We start from the raw sequence: 19,550 nt of genomic DNA, 5'->3' as shown, positions 1-19,550 counted from the left end.
ACAACTTGTATCCCCAAGGGAGTGATTTTTATTATTATGCACAAAAAAATTGATGGCGGTGAAAATCGCTTACCGTCAGACGGAACGATGGAAAATAAACCTCGTCTCTGTGGACAGCGTTCCTTTGATGGTTTTCCCAGTAACTCTATCCATGCACATCGAAGTAATTATGATCAACATCAACCATTTCCTCTCACCCTAGCGCCATCAGGCCTGGCCGCACGGGATCATTATATTTTTATTTCTGGGAGGAAAATAATTGAGAACCCTTCGAGCCGGCTGAGCAGTGGGTTCGTGACCTCGTGCAGGAGTGCCTACAGCTATCGGGTGTCGAGGAGATGAGCAAAACAATGGACTCAACTTTCTTGCTGCATTATGTTTATCCTTGTTCTTAATGGATCTTACAAATTATGATGGTTTGCTATAAACTGCACGACTAAACCTCGCCCAGCGTCGATGCATTATGCCTAAGGGCAGGTCCAGGACGAAATTTGGGGGATCTTTTGTTATGGGCCAACATTTATTAAGGATTTCTTTATAGGCTTTCTGGAGTTTCAAACACTTTCTGGAGGAAAGGATGTGATAGTCGCCAAAATCGTTCTCGTCAAATTCTTCAAACATCAAACACGCCATTGCCTTTCTTTGGGATGTGGATCGGTGAGTGCAGGGCCCCGCTGCATCCACCTACCCTCTCCTCCACCAAGGATTCTGTCTTGCTTTCTTCCTCGTTTTCTTCCTCTGTAAATACTTCGTCCCGAGCGGTGGTGCCGCGGAGCGGGCCGCGGCAAGAATACCAAGGGAAATGTCACGTCGTTCGTTGCACTTCCTCGCATCCACTCATGCAGGCCGATTCATTTTCTTGGAATGGCAAAGCGCATCAATAACTCAGTTCTTCAATTAAGTTAATCAAGGTGCTAGTCGAGAACCTGTAGGGAAAGCCCTGCAGATTTGAGATAACGTCATGGAGTCCGGGGGAAAACAACATCGTCCCATACGGCGGGTTTCGAATTCAGTCAGTGCGTTGAAATTTGCCGAGCGTTGCTGAGTGGTCGTTGGAAAGTCACCACTGAAATGCACGTAGTCTGGTTCCAATTTATCATGTACCGTACGATTGCGGCGGCACTAGTACTGGAGTGAGGTCGCTCGACCCCTGCCTGTGCCCGGCTGACTACGTTATCGTGAGGGATCGAAAAATGTTCGATTTTTTTCCAAATTCATCTTCGTTGTGCGTTCATGATTTGATGTCTTTGGTAAAAGTTACCGATGGTTCAGCCTTTTGGGAGCTTAATAGAAAATTGTCTCTTGTGCCTTGTCGATTTAAGCGGCTTTCGAATAATTGAAACTGTCACTGGCTGAACTCATTGTCAAATTTGATACTCGGCAGCAGCACTTAAACTCACCTACTGCATTTTAAAGTGAGACCAGGCGTAACGTAAGGGCATGTTTCCATGTTTCAACATTGTTACAATTGGCCCCCACCACGAATTTTGGTAGAAAACCTGAAACAAACAAGACCATTATGCATTCCGCCAAATATTTTAGGTTGTGCAGATCGAGGGGGCGTCAACCCTCCCCCGGCTCGCGTGTCATGCTGTGATTACATTTTAATGTCAATGATATTTAATACCCGCATTATGAGGATGAAGGCTGCATTAAGTTGCACGTGGACAGCGCTAGGATTAACCGATCTGCGACGGAGCTAGTCATGATTATCTACGGCGCACATGAAATTGGTTTCGTTGATTGAGAGCCGATTGTTCCACACACAATTGCCTCTGTCATGAGTCACAGTGTCTGTAAACGCAGACCATTACTCAACGCATGACAGTGCTTCACCAGAGCATACCCTTATGATAAAGTGGCAAATCATGTAAAGATAATTACTGAAGCCTCAGTTGGTCATTTTGTTTAATAACTGTTGACGCATTGCCATGGTCTCACCTTTTTGCCCTACCCATCCACAGAAATCCAAGACGAAGGGAAAAGTGGGCTCTCACAAATAAATTTGTGAAAAAAGGGTGAAATTAGATCAACATTCCTATAAAAAAATGAAGTGACAGATTTGTTCTGAGGTGATTCCGAGCCCAGTGTCACGATGAATTTTCAAGGCAAGGGTAATGTAATTACTGTGCTGTGTTATGAACTTTGCATAGTCGGCAGCTCTGGTTGTGAGGATCTCCAGGCACGCGCCTCGCAGTAGTTTTACGGTACCCCGGATCCCAAAATACCGTGACAGGTTGGACGTTAACCTTCAATAGAATTATTGAATGGTATTTTTTTTAGCACGGCCCCGTTTTTTTTCTCGAGTTTCATTCTTAATTTTCTGCATGTAGCGAGGACACTTCAGAGTATATTGAATTCTCTTCTCTGGATCAGCCTTGAATTCCATAAGACAAAGGCAACGGAGAAAATGCCGGTTGTGAGACTGGCAGGAAACTCTGGATTCTTAACATTAAAAGCCACGCATCTAAAAATGGTGAACCGATGGTATGCTTTCTGGCTGGGGGCATAATGTATAATGTGTAATATATTGTGCGAGATGTTTTGGGTTGGGTTGGGTTTGGGTTTGTTTGGGTTGGGTTTGGTTTGGTTTGTTTTGTATTGTTTTGACCAACCTTGTTTATACTTTACATTAAGATTAATTCTGTGATGCAGTTTGAATGCCATCAACGTATTTCAGGGTGGGATATAGGAAAAATAGTAACTTTACAAAGTTTTTAATCGTTTTGCAAATTATTGATTAATATTTATCGTTTTATTTGCAAGTACAATACGTGACCGTTGCACCTTTTTGACACTAACACAAGTTCACTTCCCATCGTAGGCGAATAGGGGGTTTCATAAAGGTCGGTTCATACTTCAGGCGGATACAAAAACGAAGCGAATTTTACGTCACAAAACATTTGCAGCGAAATTTCGTTCGAATTTCAGTATGTTCAACTTTTACAAATTCGTAGCTCAAATGTTTGATCCGATGTCACAAATTGCGTCCACTGTTGCTTCCGTATAAAGTATGATCCGGCCTTAAATATAGCCTAGGCCTAGATCCCGAAATACATTAACCCTAACCGTCCTCAGTCCTCCAACAGGTGAAGGATTGAGGACTGTTAGGGTTAACATTCGTTAGTTTATATACATGTAATCGGAATTCGAAACTTCAAATTAAGGGGGTCAGTTTTCAATTCGGGGGGAATCGTCTCCGAAATGTCTTTATCGTGTCCTCGAATACCAATCATGGAAGCTTGATGATGACGTCACAATACCCTCCAACGACACCACGCGCGGTGCTGAGCCACGCCGCAAGCTCTAAATCTTCGCAGAGACACCCGATTCCGGCGGGGTTTATGAGCTGTTCGGTCTAAATGACCGAACAACGCAAAACAGAGCGCATCACCAACACTTTCATCATCATCGTCACCAGCAGTAGCGGCAGCAGCGTCATTAAGCATCGGGAGCTGGCGGTACGTTGTCATACATCGGGCACACACCATCACGCGGCGCGAGGGCCGACCACACGGGCGAAGTCGCACGTGCAGAGAGCCCAACAGGAACATTGTAAACAACACCGCGAAAAAAAATATATATGGCAGAGCCGCGCAACCCGCAACGGAGCGGTCCACGGGAGAATTAAATTCAAGCGGTGCAGGGCGCGGGTTTACCAGTCTAAAAGCATAGGGCCGATGGTCTTTTGGTGAGATGGCCAACGAATCCTGACGGAACCACTTCACAGATTGACTCGCGTGGAAGAAAAAAACAACAACAACACGCCCTGCCTTCAAAACGGACGTCGTAAAAGGGGAATTTTAATTGTGCGGTGTTTTAAAGCAACAATCACTATGACTGCGGCTGGTGAAGTTATGGCATGCTCCAACATTGCAATAGGTAAGTGTGCTCTTTGATTAGTCGACGTCATTTGCCTATGCGTTCTCTAAATTTAAGCTTTCCGCATATTGTTCAGCGGGATATTGATGCGTCTTTTGTTATGCAAAACCTCCGCCGGCAATTTCATTTCGAAGGACGCTGAATATGGGAGAGCATGCACTCCGCTACAGTGGAGCTATTGGCCCCGGGTTCTATAGTGGAACACGTCTTACATTGTGCAGTTGGGTGCATCTGGGGAAGAAAGGCTTTTTAAGCAGACTGATCAGTGAAGATGTTGATTGTCCACCTCTTGTTCTTACGTGCCACTATAATACGATACAGGGCATTAGATAATTTGAGTGAACGGTGCATGCTGTATACCACTACTTAATTTTCTGGACGAATGGTCCTTTAAGTTTAAACCTGTTGGCCATCAGGGAAGTCGTACGATTACCCCACATAATGGGAATATCTTCCTTGTTTAATTATTCATCTCATGTAATATTTTATTGTTTACCGAGGTTTTCTTTTGTTGTTGAGAAGTCATATAAAACGATGGAGAGAGGAAACCTAGCTTCCTAGATATCTTTTTTCATCCTTGATGTGTGGTATGATTTGGATTTAGAATGATATTTAACGCGTTTTGGACCAAAAACGGAAGTGTGCGTGTCCATTGCAACATTTCTGATTCGAACTTTCGAATAATTTTAAAACTGATTGTAGAGAAATTTAAGTGGTGCCTTGCTGAATAATTCACTCCACGCATGTTCTTTAGAACCCACGACGAGACGGATACAAAGTCAGGACGAAGTCCAGTACGCGTATACCTTCGGATGCGGCGTACAAGTACGTTGGTCACCATGCATTCATTTCATTTCATTGTCCCCATTTTGAATGTTAAACCGTGCCTCACGCTGCTCGTTTAACCGTACCACAGTGGGACGCACAGACCAACTATTTGAACAGACATTTTGTAAGAAACGACTTGTAAGACAGGCTTGTGTTAAGGAACAGGTCTCCCCGCTTTATCTCCACCGCCCCCTTGCTCTGAGCAGCTGCGGAAGATGGAGAGGGGTCGTGACGCTTAAGTGGACCGCGTAAATATTGACACAGATCTGCCAGGCTTTTCAGAATTGGCAGATAGTGGAAATGTGACGGAGAAAAAAAGGGGTCTATGTTCACTTTACATAGTTAAGGAGACAAGTTGATACTCGGACGATTCAACCTGGAGGGGATCGATGTTAAAACCGTTAATGACGTTATTGTTGTTGATGACGGTATATTATTCGCTTTGGTTGTTCAAATTGGGACGCCATCAGTCACAAACTCCACCCTCCGAGGGATTCCGTCAAGTGAAGACAAATGAAACACGTTCTCCTTTGATGTTTATTCGTGTTGTGGCTTTTAGTCTTGCTGCTACGTTTTGTTGTCAATATTCTTGAAAATCACAGTTCGTCAGCGTAGTCTTGCAGAGATAAATCTATTTGGGTTTTGCTGCGACAGTCTACATCTTAACGCAAACAACATTCCGATTTGGTGAAAGAATCCTCTCAACACGGCCACGCAAAAAACCTTCTATATCTGAAGAGGATCTTTCACCGAAACCGCATCACAGCGGTCCAAGATACAGATGTCGTCGTTAACACTCGTAAATTAAAGCACTCGACGCACTCAAAATAATGTCCAAAAAAAGGAACGTGTACGGCGCTGCATGCACACCAAAATCTTTTTCTTCAATCCATGTACGTGAACGGCACTTTGTGGCCGTGGGTAGGAGCAGTAAATTGTCCAAACTATGCATGCATACATGTACATGTAGATCTGTTCTGGTCATGTTACTTAAATTTCTGCTTGAATCAATTCGTACAAAATAAGGAACAAACTTGTCCTCATCGCACTTAATACCTTTAATCAGAGAATTCAAACTCACATTTTATAGCGAATATTGCAAAACGTGGCTCTTTGCACGACAACACTTTAACGGTTGTCATCGAGACAGATGTAATGAATGGCGATATTCCTAGCGTATTGCGGAGTGCCGTTCTTCACAAGCGGACTATGAAGGCCTTTATAGCCCACTGCATTCGTCGTAATGTAATAATTATAAGCACAATCAAAGGCGAGTTAACGAGGAACATTCCTGTAGCATGCCGTACAGAGGACTTTGCTCGTCTCGTGCATGAGGTGCATACGAGGCCGTCAGCGATACCATCTCTACGGCGAGTTGGTTTGTTCGTTTCTCAATCCCCTTGCGTGATGGAGGCACAGATATTCCTGGCATAAACGACCAATCAAATTGCTTTCAACCCCCCCCCCCACGGCAGCGCTCCGGGCTTGATTAGGCGTTGCGAAAAAGGGACAACAGTGAATGGCTGATCAGTTCACCATTGCTTGAATGCCATCAAAACCAAAATACCGTCAACCGTTCCGTAATGTGATTTCCTCTACAAGCGGCAAAGCCTCACTACGATCCGAGAGGCTGAGGTCGAGAGGCTGAGGCGGCACGGAGAGGGCCAGACACCTTTGATGGACTAATAATGTGTTGGTCCCAGTTATAAGAAAGATGGTAGAGCGCCAAGTCGCTTCTACCAATAGAAAGTCCACGTAGAATCGCCTTGTCCATTTTCTGGATCGTTCGCATGCACAGTGAATGCCACTTTCGCGTGAGTGCAAAGTATAATGAAGCCCGCGCCCACAAAATCTGCCCCCAGTATCATTACGCCAGAGGGTAAATTTCAATTGTGCCAGGGGCAATAGGCCTAATACTCGTTTATACTTGTGCTTTTTGTGTCATACGGAGATCCCATACTCTTCGTTTATCTCTCAACGACTTTAGAGTGGCAAGAGACATTAGCGGCCCCGACTCCTTACTAAGGATGCGGATTGCCCACAGTTAATGGAAGGTTGTAAGGTATCTTCCGGGCGATCGATCAAGACATTATTTGTTCAAACGCATGTTTCCAAAATAGGAGCAATATATCTCTTGCCGACAGGGGCATATTGCAGAAGTAACTGAAGATGAACTACACTCTGGGCTCCAAGCTTCCACCTTAACCTTGGCTTTTTATCAGGGATGTGGTTTTCAAAATGGCGCTGGCAGTGTGTATCTGGGTCGGTTAACCCTGATCACTAAAGCATAGACAAAAACCAATTTGTGCATTGACGTGTATCGCCAATTACTCACGCAACACGCGAATTCACAGAAGCAGAAGCCTGCAAATATGTTTTACTTCACATTCAATTTTTTTTCTTTTTTGCCATTTGCATCTAGTATGAGCCAGCCGGCGTCGTTTAGAGTGGTCATTCCTTGTGTAGTATTCATTTTGTTATATTATTTTAAAAATCAAAGAACTTTCTCGTAATTTATCATCAGAGCTAAGCCACTCGACATTCCTCAGTTTTTCTATTAGATCCGCTTGTTGACTTCCACTCGACTATACATGCCTACGTACTTTTGGTAACATTATAATGGGCCTATTTTCTTCAAGCGATCCATGCAATGAATTTTTCTTAGACGCTTTATTTTTTCTCGTACTTTTTTTCAATGCATGAAAACTGTTCGTTTAATTTGAATAATGAGATCCTTTTTGAATGAGATGTATTAAAAGTGCATTTTTCAAAAATATTTAAACTGTCCATGTTTTTCTGGACAGAATAACGGGCCCAAAATTTGCTTAGAGAGGACGTTCCTGGGATTGGGTTTTTTTCACTGGGCTATTGTTATATCTGAAATGTGAATCACCAAGAAACGGCCACTATCATACCCTCTCTGCATGCCGGCAGGTTCTTGTGTGCGTGTACGCAGGTCGATGCGATATTCTCCCTAGAATGGAAATGCAGTTTTGTTCATAAATTTCGAAATTCGCACCTTCTTTTGAAAGATACGTCAAAAATAGACTCTCTGAATGGGACGTGTTTTACGGACATTGGTCTATCGCTGACAACATGTCAGTTTGATAAAAGCTCTTCGATCGGGGCTCAAATCACAAACCTGAGCTTAATTTGTCATTTCAAGTTGAATTTGTCAGCTGGGTTAAGACATTCTCGGGATGCGTGTCCGCGAGAGAAGAATTACATCCCTGGCCTAATCCTGTTAAAACTACCTGGATAACCTGAAACTTAAACCGTATCATTTTCTCGATGTTTGAGGGCCATGCACATATTCAACACTGCAAGGGACCGTTTATTTTGCGAATATTTATTACAGTCGTCCCGCGGCAAAGTGTAAACCTAGAGAAGAAATTTCCTGCAATTTGAGCCATCTCCACCGAGGCAAGTTTACGGCACAACGGAGGGGGAGAGAGACTTGAAGCCAGCGACTCGCTTCGGTTCCGTCGGCAAAAGAGGGACAAAAATCTCCCGCATTCATGAAGAGCATGGCCGGAGGTTGTGGTCCCTCTGGCTCTGCCTATGCCGTAATCCCTTCGATTTTCCCCCGTGAAAGTCTCTCTTCCCAGCACGTGCGCACGTACTGCTTCCACCGAGCCACCGGTGTCCCAACTAGGTCCTATACGAGCTGAAACTAATTGAAATTGATCGTGGCACTTGGAGACCAGACAGAACGCACAACTTGCCCTAAAGGTCCAGATTACTCTCGAGGAACGTTTGACCATCGCGGTATGGGCCCGGCCGCAGAAAGGAATACCGCGTGCATTGAACTCATAAATGTCGATGTCATCCTGTCATCACCTGACTGCATAATATAGGAAGTAATTAAAAATGAACGGCGTTGCTGGCCAGTTACGAGATGTACAGAATTCTTAGTCTTGGCGAAGGTTCTGCTGACCTTCCCTATATCCCGTTCTGATTTGTTTCTGACTGTGATCTATGCTTGGACATGGCATATAAGAATGGACGGTATGCTTTAATGGTGCAATTCTTCAGATTCTTGGGATGTCAACTGTCCAAGTCAATGAAACCTGTGCTTACACGAAAGGGTTAAATCTGGGCATTTTCGCTGTCGGACGGCAACTGCATTGCGAGAAAAATCTCCAAATGAGGGTAGACAAATTTTTGAAACGATTTCCCGACCCCAAAATATTTCCGTGACGGTATCACTTGCACTTTCCTCATGGAGTCATATGGAAGACTAATTAACGTAAAACCTTTTGATATGATCCAGAAGGGGGGAAAACTTTTCCCTTTTTTTCTGATCACCGTTCAGCCGGGCAGTTACTGTCACCCCTCCCATTTCCCTCAGTAATGAAAGGGTCTATGTAAACGTATTTTTATCATTAGGGCGGTGCCGAATATCCGAATAACCGAATATTCCATCGATTGTTGAATATTCGAATATTGTTTTTCGAATATTCGAATGCAAAATTCATAAAAAGGAAGGAAAAAATTTCTTTTTTTCAAATGAGAAAAATTGCACTATGGAGGCTTGTTTCAAGCAGATTCAATGAAAAGCGTCAGCAATCTTATCATTTAAAATGTAAAGCGTGCAATAAATAATTTAAAAAGAATAGAAATTGTCAACAGGCAAGAAGTTTTGTTCATCCCACAAATCTTGTTAAATCGTGGCTGGAGATATTCCTAAATGTGAGAAGCTATTATATTGATCATAATGTACAACTACAACTGATTTTGTATATGGTTTGTTTATCAACAATCTGCCGGTCAGTATGACCGAATATTCGGCTATTCGATCAAATCAAAGATCGAATATTCGAATAGTGAATTGTTCAAGTTGACTCAACCCTATTGAAAATAACCTTGATATTGTATCTCTGTGTCATACCGAGAAGAAATTAGAGATATTTCAGCATCAGCATTTACCCCAATTTCTAAAATTAAGAATGTGAATTCTTTGACCATTTGTTGTTTTAGTTAACAAAGTTTTCTCCAAATAATTTCAGTGTGTGCAAATGTTGGGTTCGCGACTTTTGAAGAAACCCCCTTATTGAGAACAGCGTCTTACTGGAGTGACATCCCGGCAGCAACACCTTCTTACAATCAACCAAAAAGGGATCAAATAATAATTTCCATACAAAATCCGTGTCTTAGGAGACCATCGTCACATACAAGGCCTAACCTGAACCATTCATGTAGCTGAATCGTTGACCCAGGTCAGTACTTTCTCTGCGGGGTATGACCCTTGCAGTGCATGTGTCTATACCTGCTGAAGGTGGTCAGCTGGCCACAGTGCCCAAGACGACGGTTCTATTTCCTTCTCTATTTTTGGTCAGAGTTTCGACGGTCGTGGTGGATGCGAGGGATAATAATACTTCAGCATTCCTTTCCAGCGAGCGAGTAGTGGTGAAGAGCCTGAACAAATGACGTTGTCTTAGGTTGCAGGGATGGATGGCCGTCCTTGAACGGCTCCGACGAGTCATTAAAGCGCGTCATGAATTGTTAATGTCTCTTACAAGAAGAAAAATGATTATAATTTCCTCCAGTAATACTTCTTCTCTCTCGGTCACACCTGGTGGAAGATAATTGAGAGTCCATGGTGCACTTCCAGGGAGGATTTATGGAAATTTGAGACTGAGAGACAAGCCTACATTAGATCTGGTCCATAAATCACGGTAATGTGGGGGAGAGATATGGTCGGGTAGGGAAAAAACAGATGAAGAGAATATCGTACAGACACACGAGAAGTGTGTAAAATTGAAACGTGCGAAGCCCATCCGTCGTGTCTCTTTCCTGGCACGGGCTTCTTGATTTCTGCGCACTCGTGCCATCATGCGCACCGTGCAATCAAAACTGACAATTATTTGAAACCGAAGACTTTGTTGGATGTGTGCCTCTCGTTTCTTCCTTGAAAGTAGTTGTACAAAATGTGTCGTGCTTTGAGGGCAAGTCTGTTTTCCTGAACTGTGACTGTTTCCACCTTTCTGTGAGCGCTGCACAAAGATTTGTAAAGACGAATGTGGCAAGTGGTTGCTAAATCGTGTAGTTGGGTCTCCAGTGTGGTCCAGCTTCCTTTGTTCAAAAGTAAATCATCTGTATGATTGTTATTTGAGGTGTCAATACATAAATATCATGAAGTGCAGTTTGAGTTTTCGACGGAGCGTGATATGTGGCAGAATATATGCTCACGCACGCCACTGTGCAAAAATGGCAACACGTCTTGCACGTTGTCCTTTCGATGAAACAAAAAGATAACAAGGCCCCGTTAAGTTTGTGCCGTGAATTCGCCGAACAAGCACCTCTTCAGTTGTTGAAAGTCAGTGTTACGATGGAAAGGCATACATCAGGTGGCAAGGTGAACTCATTTCAATTTTGATCATGAGCATCAGTATATCTGCGATCAGGTTGTCATAGACATTAGAGATCGATTTGGACAGGGACGCAGATTGATAGCATGTTGACGGCTAAGACAACAGCAGGACTCAATAATGCACCGTGTGATGAAAATGAGAAGAGCCACCTTATAATTATGTTGTACAATCCCTTGAAAAATGAACAAATTTAGTCTACTTTCGTGTGTGCTAGCGACCTGATGTCCTTTCTTGATCATGAAATCAAAGGACGCTCGAAGCCCGGTGATAATCACATTATCTGCGGGTAATTGAGTCGCGGAGGGTAAAAGCGCGAGTTGTGAAATCCGACCGACTAAGTGCAACGGCACGAAGTGCGGGTCATTTCGGATCGATAGGCGCGATGTACAAGAGTGGCCGGGGAGATGTCCGAGATGGGACGATTGTCGTTTGGCCAGTGGAAAGTAAACACGGGCAGGATGAGTGGAAAGCTCTGATGAATTTTTTGGGGGCGTCATTGTAAGATGGTGAGATGGCCTGCCCTTTTATTGAACCAACTCCTGTTTTTAAGCATGACCATTACTGAGGTCCACACGGATCTTGTTTTGTCCGTGACATCTAAATCAAAATACCGACGCAGGTCTCTGCGCGTTTCCGTTCCTTTCTGCGATTTTAAGATTTTTTACTATAGATCTATTTTAAGATTAGTTTTGAGGATGAAATAGAACTGGCAAACTGAAAGGCGTAACTTGACCAATGTGCATGGCCAGCTGAAAGTCGTCACGCGTTGTCGTGCCGATTGGATGCAGTACGGTCGCTTGGTGGCAGCAAACACCCCAAAGCTCGCAAAAGGAACTGAGGTCGAGTTCGGGCGGCCCGTTCTTGACACGGGTTTCGTGTTCTCGCGCTCGAACGGCGGGAACATGACACGAGAACATTGTTCTCGGAACAGGTTTACACACCACCTCCTCGTCAGGGTTTTCCACAAACACACGGAAAAACTCGTGAGATTTGATTTTTGAAAAGCTGCAAAAATTATCGAGATGGCTTATAAAGCTGGAAACAATGGAAACTTTCTAAAATTAACAAAAATTTTCCATGACAAATGATTTTTAATGGAAAAGAAGTTAGCCCAATTATCCAACATTAGCTTTCGAAGAATGCACAAGGACGACGCCGTGTTGCTTGCAGCCACAAATAACTAGTACCGATAACCGGTTGTACTTCCCGACGTTCGAGCTGCCGACCAACGAACAATAAATCGAGCTGTTCGTGAACACATGAGAACAAACCGCCCGAACTCAGCCTTGAAGAATGTGCAAGGCCGCCGCCATGTTGCCTGCATGCTACAAATAATTAGTACCGATAACTGGTTGTACGTTCCCGACGTTCGAGCGGCCGACCCACGAACACGGACTTGTATAATAAAATCTGGACTCGCAATGCCCTTAATTAGCCTATAGAGTCATTGAATCCACTCGCGGCCATTTTACCGAGCCGAATACAAAGCCTTCCTGGCAATGCCCGCCTTTGTTCTTCCTGACGTCAATAGAAGGGAACCAATCCACGCGTTTGTATTCGGCTCGGTAAAATGACCGCTGGTTGTCTTCTTTTTCATAAGAAGGCGTCGCAAGTCCAGGTTTTTTATAGACGTCCCTGCCCACGAACAGCAAATCGGGCTGTTCGTGAACATATGAGAACAAGCCGCCCGAACTCAGCCTGAATGAACGAGGCGAGTATACTTGCATACCGCTGTATGCAAATCACAGTTACAACAAGCGTCCTAATTCTTTCGATTTCCTTTTCATTCCCATTTCACCTTTTTTTCGATCTAAAAACAGCTTTTTGGGCGTCGAGCCAGTGTTTTATTTGCCCATTGCAAAAATTGAATTGTTGTTCCTTAAAGATTCAATTACAAAATAAAAATTATTAGGATAACAGTCAGTTAGGCCTACTGTTTTGGCACATATTATTCAAGCAACAGAAAAAAAACAGAGCAGGTCCATACTCTGTAATTAAAATTACATATTTAATAGACGTTATTATTCATTCACCATTTCCAAGCCGCACAATTCCAAAACCTTTAACCCTCAGGCTAGAAGATCCGGGCGACGAATCCACCCTCTCAACCGTGTTGTCCGGGCATCGTCAACCCCAGCCGGGCGTTTCACAATAGTGCGCCTCCAAGAGTCTGCAACGCGTTTGCCAATACGGGCGATTCACAATAACGCGCCTCCAGGAGTTTGCAACGCGTTGGCCAATCACAACTCGCGAAGTTTGTCGACCAAACGCGCATTGGGTCGACAGATTTCGCGCATTGTTATCGGTCAACCTGTTGCAAACTCTTGGAGGTGCACTATTGTGAATCGTTCGTATTGGTAATGGTTGTTTCACGCATTATTCAATGCTTTTTAAAAAATGTATTTTCCATCTGTTGTTGTTTTTGATATTCCGGATTTTACTTCTTTGTAACGTCCCGAAGTTGGTTTCAAACTTTTCGGTCGGTGTGTTCCAGGAAAGAGAATTTTTTTTAACATTTTGGGATGAGTTTAACCCGCCAATCCCGATTCATAAAGTGCATCCTTCGTTTCACTGCTTTCCATCCATCCACTACACAGTATTTACATATATTTGGGGCCTTTGATCAACGTAAATTGTACTTGCGCCCTCTACTGTTCGGTGAGGATAATTTTTAACTTCGTAATTTTCCCTGCGGTTAAAATGTCGTTTCCAAGTGTAATGACTCCCAACAAATTACCAATGAAAAACCCAGTGAAAGCCATTTTAAGTCACAGACATTTTTGTCCTTTTTGGCGTAGGCCTACCATGTGGCGTGTTATCTGTCGTTTAAAATTCTAAGGAAAAGATTCCAGTGTGGGACAAATTTCTACGCAGCTTTAAAACAGTAAAACTTTAGTAAGGTATACTATACTTTCACATTGGGGAGAATATACATTTTTAGACAAAACGTGACACTAACCATTAACTGCAAACTGAACTTTGATTGCACATGTGCAAATGCCCGAACCTGAAACCGAAAAGGAAATGTTATGAATGCGATTTAGGGGGATTTATCACACATCCGAACCAAAAAATAAATTAATGCGTCCCTCAAAAATATAAAGCAAAAACGAATATTTAATCAGTTTACAACTCATACTGTTAATTGTGAATATGAAACAAAGAAATACATAGGACAATTTTGTGGACGTAATTGATCAGTCAGACTAAATGCAAACCCTGCAGCTGTAATTAGCTTGAAGCTGTTGCTTAGCAACCCACACGGCAACATCATTGCGACACACGATAAGAGCGCCACCGGCACGACACTCCCAACCATTTGTACATATTTGTAGCAAACGTACTTTCCGTAACCTTTAGAGTTTGGTTGGTTTCATTCTAAAAAGCCCTTTGTGTGAAATCTGTTATAAATAAAAGCTTTAATTAATATAAAGGATCAGAAGATATATTATGCGATGTCAAGGTAAAGGTTAACGGTTAACTGTGACGTCAGAACGTCTGTGTCAAACATTTGCTTAAGGAACAACACAACGCGACGCGCGCACGCGCGCTCGACCGTCGCAATGCAATGTGTATGCACGTTTTCTGCAGCAGGCCTGCACGTCATCTTGCTGTGTGTACATGTACATGTACGAACATGTACATGTACGTGGACTAGTCGTACATCTGTATGCTGAATAATTATGTGCTCGGAAAGAGCAACATGTTGAACATTTTTATTGTCTGCTAAGAAATGTTACAACCTTAGGCCGTACACATTCAATAGAACATTAACTAAACGACAGAGCTTTCCAGGGGGACTGCACGTCTATGACTACAACTTCACATTTTGGATAAATTTGTGTCCACATTTGCACCGGATAAACTGCTGTCATGAGCATCGAGATCCCGTCAGGGTTGACGGACCTCCTGCAGGACTTCACCGTGGCGGTCCTGCGAGAGCGTCCGGATGATTTGGTTGAGTTCGCCGCCCAGTATTTCTCTAAACTGCACGACGGGGACGGAAAGGGCAAGCGGGAGGTGAAGTTTTCAGAGCCCGCAGATGCCGAGTCGGATATCGATGATGAACCACCAGGTTTGTTTATTTTTTCGTTCTGATGTCATCGTGAAATTTTGCCTGGTTACGAGTACCGGTGTCGGTGTTTGGACGTGCTGCTGTTGTCGTTTGCTTCCAAAATGTTCAGGGAAATATGGATTAGGCCGAACGGTTAGGCCTACATTGTAAGCCATATCCTTAAACCAGTCCTTGCATATTTGAAAATGTAATGAATGCATGTTCATTTCTCCAGTGTTTTAAGTCCTTTCAAATGCCATTTCGGAGTCCCAGTTAAACGTAAATTTTGAGATCAGTAGCCTAGGCTCTTTAAACTAAAGTCTTAGGCCTAGGCCTCTGTATTTAAATCACAACAGAAATCTAGGGGGTCATAATTCAAATCTAGAGTGGACATTATCCAAAACGACTGACCAAATCATTTTTGGAAACCGCTCTTGATTCAAACCTAGTAATGGCATTGAAATCCACAAGACGATTTATTGTATTAAATCTTGAAGTGTCTGGCAATGTTTGCAAGGCCTACATATACATAAATGGATCATTTGAAGAGATTTAGGCCCTATGGTGAGTAACCCATTTTTGGAAATTATTATTAGGCCTAGCCCAGGAATTTGCAGTTCGCATGCATTCTTAACCTGACGCATTTGGGCAAGTTGTCAACACCCTACTGGTCAGAGAGGAATTCCAATGCAAATTTACTGCCCGAGTTGAAATTTGTAGATATGTACTTGATTGGGCAAAATGCAGACCATGACAAGACAGCTGTGTGAACTAGATTTGTTAGACCCAGAAATATTTGCTCAAAATAAACTAAAATTATTTGCCGAACTTTAACTAATTCAGGCAAAACAGTTATTCAGCACCTGTCTTGAGATTTGAGCAAATTAGTCATTCCAAATGGAAAACCTACACAGGCAACAAATGATTCATTCCACTTATAAAAGTGACATTACTACTGTAGGCTTAAGCGTGCTTAAGCTTACATCATGTACAGGTGTACATGTACTTAAAGCATGCTGAAGGTTGCAGTTGACTGCATTTGAGAACCAGTTATACGTCTCTGAATTGGCCTTTTAGGTTCAATTACCTGATGTATACTGATGACACCAAACCCTCGATAACATACAATATGGTGATTCAATTAAATTGAAATTTGAATATTTGAATATTCAAACTGACTTGTCCCTACTATATGAACGCCTTTTCATGTAGACATATGAAATTAACACATTTTTACATTCTCTTGTCAGTGAAGTAGTTCCTTGCTAATGTTTAACACAGACTATGCATGCCATGTACATGTACAGTATGATCACAACATGAGGCAGTTCTTCAAGAATTATAATATTCTCCTCATACTTTAGATTATTTATCATGATGGGCAAAATAGACTACGCTCATGAAAAGGTAAAAGGTCACTGGGACTGGTTAAACATTCGCTGTGTTGTGAATGATTGTGACCAAGGTTTGAGTGGGTGCGTGCCATTCCAGCCAGTCTGTCAACTGAAGAATGCTTCTCTCTGGCCAACATGTATGTACATGTACGCTCATGGAGTAAACTTGATGTAACATGGACAGTTTTGTTGGTGCTCCAAACAAGCACTTGGGTGACAAACGCTATTTGCCAACTCCACTCAAACTTACAGCAGATACATGTAACATCCTGGCTGACAATACATACATGCACTGTACACATGTACAAGTAATGTACATTATACATGTAAATTCTGCATTACATGTATGTACGTGTACATGTACGGTACCATGCACGATTGACCTATACTTGGCATTTAGGTGTTACACAGCCAGTGCTTGTTTGCTTTAACACAAGGTAAACTTGGACCACCTGAGTCTCTTCAGTCATTGTCATTTTCTGCGTCCAGCTCAACCTCGCTTTGAGTTCGAGCTAGTACTTATTCATCTTCTGTGATATTTTGTTTGAAGCTAAACAACTCTGGTAGTTTGGTTATTTTTATTTCATCCGTCAGTGCAAGGACTGATAATAGGATGATTGAAAAGGTCTTCTGAAGGCTTTAAAGAATTAACCAGTAAATTATACTGTCAGTCTGAACACAAAAATAATTCAAATAAAATATTAAAAATACAGATTATTTACAGTTTGCATATCATACATGCACAAACACCATTGACAAGCAAATAAAACACAATAGAGTATTGTAACACATCAGGGTCCTTCATGGATTCCGTTACAGTATTACTTTTAAATTTCTGTCCAAAATTTAGCTTCATTTGTGTGATTCAATTAGAGAGTTTCATAAATTACATGTATGTACATGAAAGGTTGATCTTTCAGTGGGGTCGCCTAGAGGCTGAACTGTGATGTTTTCCTTCATGTGGATGATGTCCGCTGGCAACCACTTGAAAATCCCAAGAGGTCTGTTATCAGTAGGGATTGTGATTTCTTTATTCACAAACAACTGAAAAAAAAAACAGTCACAAAGAAGGACTCTTTAAAAGCAATGACAACTGTAAGGGTTGTTGTGAGTGCGAGTCGCTCAGACTGAAGATACATCATTAAATTCGTGCAGTCTTGAAAGGAATGTTACCCTCATTGTGAACTGAGCATGCTTCTTTGTTAAAGACCTCTCCTTTCTGTCAGAGACGTAGCTGGTGAGGGCACACCCGTATATCCCCTGCCATCCTATCAATGGGTTGAGGTTTAAAAGTTCATCCTAGGAAGCCTTGCAAGTATTAGTAGAAAGCAATACAACAGAGATCAATGTGAAGCTACTATGGGAGACAACTCAGAAGCTTTCGTGGGTGATAATAGTCGGGCGCTGGGTGTACATGTACATGTATGAGTGATGCGAGGGATTTTGATCCCACTCCTGTAAATTTTAACCGTGTCTCATCAGGTAAACCTTTTCCTTTTAAAAAGTTTTAATCCACTGTAGTGATGGTCCACCACTTTGGAAGCAATTTTAAAGACGTTAGCCATTTTGAGTACATGTTGTTTGAAAGTCCCCTCTCATGCAAAGAGCAAGTGCATGCAACGGTCATGAGGCCGCACGTTTTCAGTGAGGAATGCCCGATTGTTTGTTAGTGCTCGAGGCAAACTTTTAATGCCAACACCAACTGCAGGACAGTTGTGTTGACAGTTGACTCTTCTCTGACATAGCGTACATGCACTTGCGTGTCTTGAGTAAAGCCCTCAAAGTGTCAAAAGTCAAAGCCCTCGAAGGCAAAGGGTTAACCAGGTGGAGAATAAGAATGGGTAGGCTTCGGCCCTATTTTCCCCCCACTTTTCAACCTAATTTCTTTGGTGGATTTTTAAAACATTTTCAAACATCTCCTTCCATCACTGCTCTCCATTTTCTGCATCTGTACAGACATCAAAGGGGAAAATTACAAAAGCATAGCCAATTTGCAATTAGCTCTTTAGAAAGCAATTGTTTTGAATCAGAGTGGGATGCTTTCCTTTAATGAGCACTTGTAACCAAAAGTCAAGTGTTTTTTAATTGGCTGCTTTCAAAGCTGTGCAGTATTTACTTGTAATCTTTTCAGATGATACACATGTACATGTGTACATGTACATGTACGTACTGTACATGCACTGTGATTGTGCACTAGTCTACTCTTCTAGTACTAATCCAAGACAGTGTACATGTACATGTACATGTGCAGTATTTCTGCATTTAAGGGTGAAGACCACTAATTCAAGTGAGAATTTCTGGCCAGCTCATTAGCATTAAAAGTGCCCCCACAGTATCTTTTGAAAAAGGAGATTGTTTGGCCCCCAAAATGGTGAGATTGTGTAAATCCTTGCCAGGATCAACTCCCTTGGTCTTTGAGCTTTCATATGAGAGCAGAATGGCTAAAAACTACGGTTGAAAAATGGTCGTAAGTGCCTGAGAAAGTTGAGGTTTGCCACTTGAAAAATCGGACTTTGGAAAAATCACTTTTCGGGGGTTGATTTTGTTTTGAGGGAATAATTAAAAATGTAATTGGTTAACCCACAAAAAATTGAAAAGAAATTGAAAGATTAGGGACTAGACAATAATTTCATTTGTGTTTCTGAAATCTCAGGGATCTTGGTAAGCATGTTATTGGGCCCTGAACAGTGCTGATTTTACACTGTTTTCAATGGGGCTTGAATAAGTGGACTGAACCCTCAAAGAGGGATGTACTCCAGATTGTGTCCAGTAACCATGTCATTTGTCAAGAAAATTAGACCAATCAGGTGCCTTAAACAAGAGCTGATTCGAATATGGGGGTCACAGGCTAACTTTTTTGTCACCACCACCTCAGCTGCACTCTGCAGGCTCAGCCGGGCAGTGTGTAAAGAAGAAGTGAATATTGAGCTGCCCACCACGGATTGATGAAAGATATCGTTTGAATTTTAAAACAGGGAAGGGCCAGCCTAGGAACATGATTTGCATTTGTGGTGGATC

General features: G+C 42.5%; 1 protein-coding gene across 3 annotated transcripts in view; it reads left to right on the top strand.

The window, feature by feature from the left end:
• Nucleotides 1-3,475: 3,475 nt before the first annotated feature.
• LOC110983654 (cAMP-dependent protein kinase type II regulatory subunit-like) overlaps nt 3,476-19,550 on the top strand; it is a 50,184-nt gene continuing 34,109 nt past the window's right edge. For 2 of the 3 annotated variants that reach the window (XM_022243080.2, XM_022243081.2), the window contains exon 1: nt 14,621-15,159. In XM_022243080.2, coding sequence (XP_022098772.1) covers nt 14,958-15,159 — 202 coding nt within the window. In that variant the 5' untranslated portion in view covers nt 14,621-14,957. Of the gene's footprint in view, nt 3,883-14,620; nt 15,160-19,550 lie in introns of those variants that run through there. The other variant, XM_087135228.1, reaches the window with a different exon arrangement.

This window comes from Acanthaster planci, linkage group LG04 (genome assembly GCF_054643075.1).
Source record: "Acanthaster planci isolate LZ-2023a linkage group LG04, COTS_SCS, whole genome shotgun sequence".
NCBI classification, from domain to species: domain Eukaryota; kingdom Metazoa; phylum Echinodermata; class Asteroidea; order Valvatida; family Acanthasteridae; genus Acanthaster; species Acanthaster planci.
Note: the sequence above shows the minus strand (reverse complement) of the source record. Positions and strands in the feature narration are given on the sequence as shown.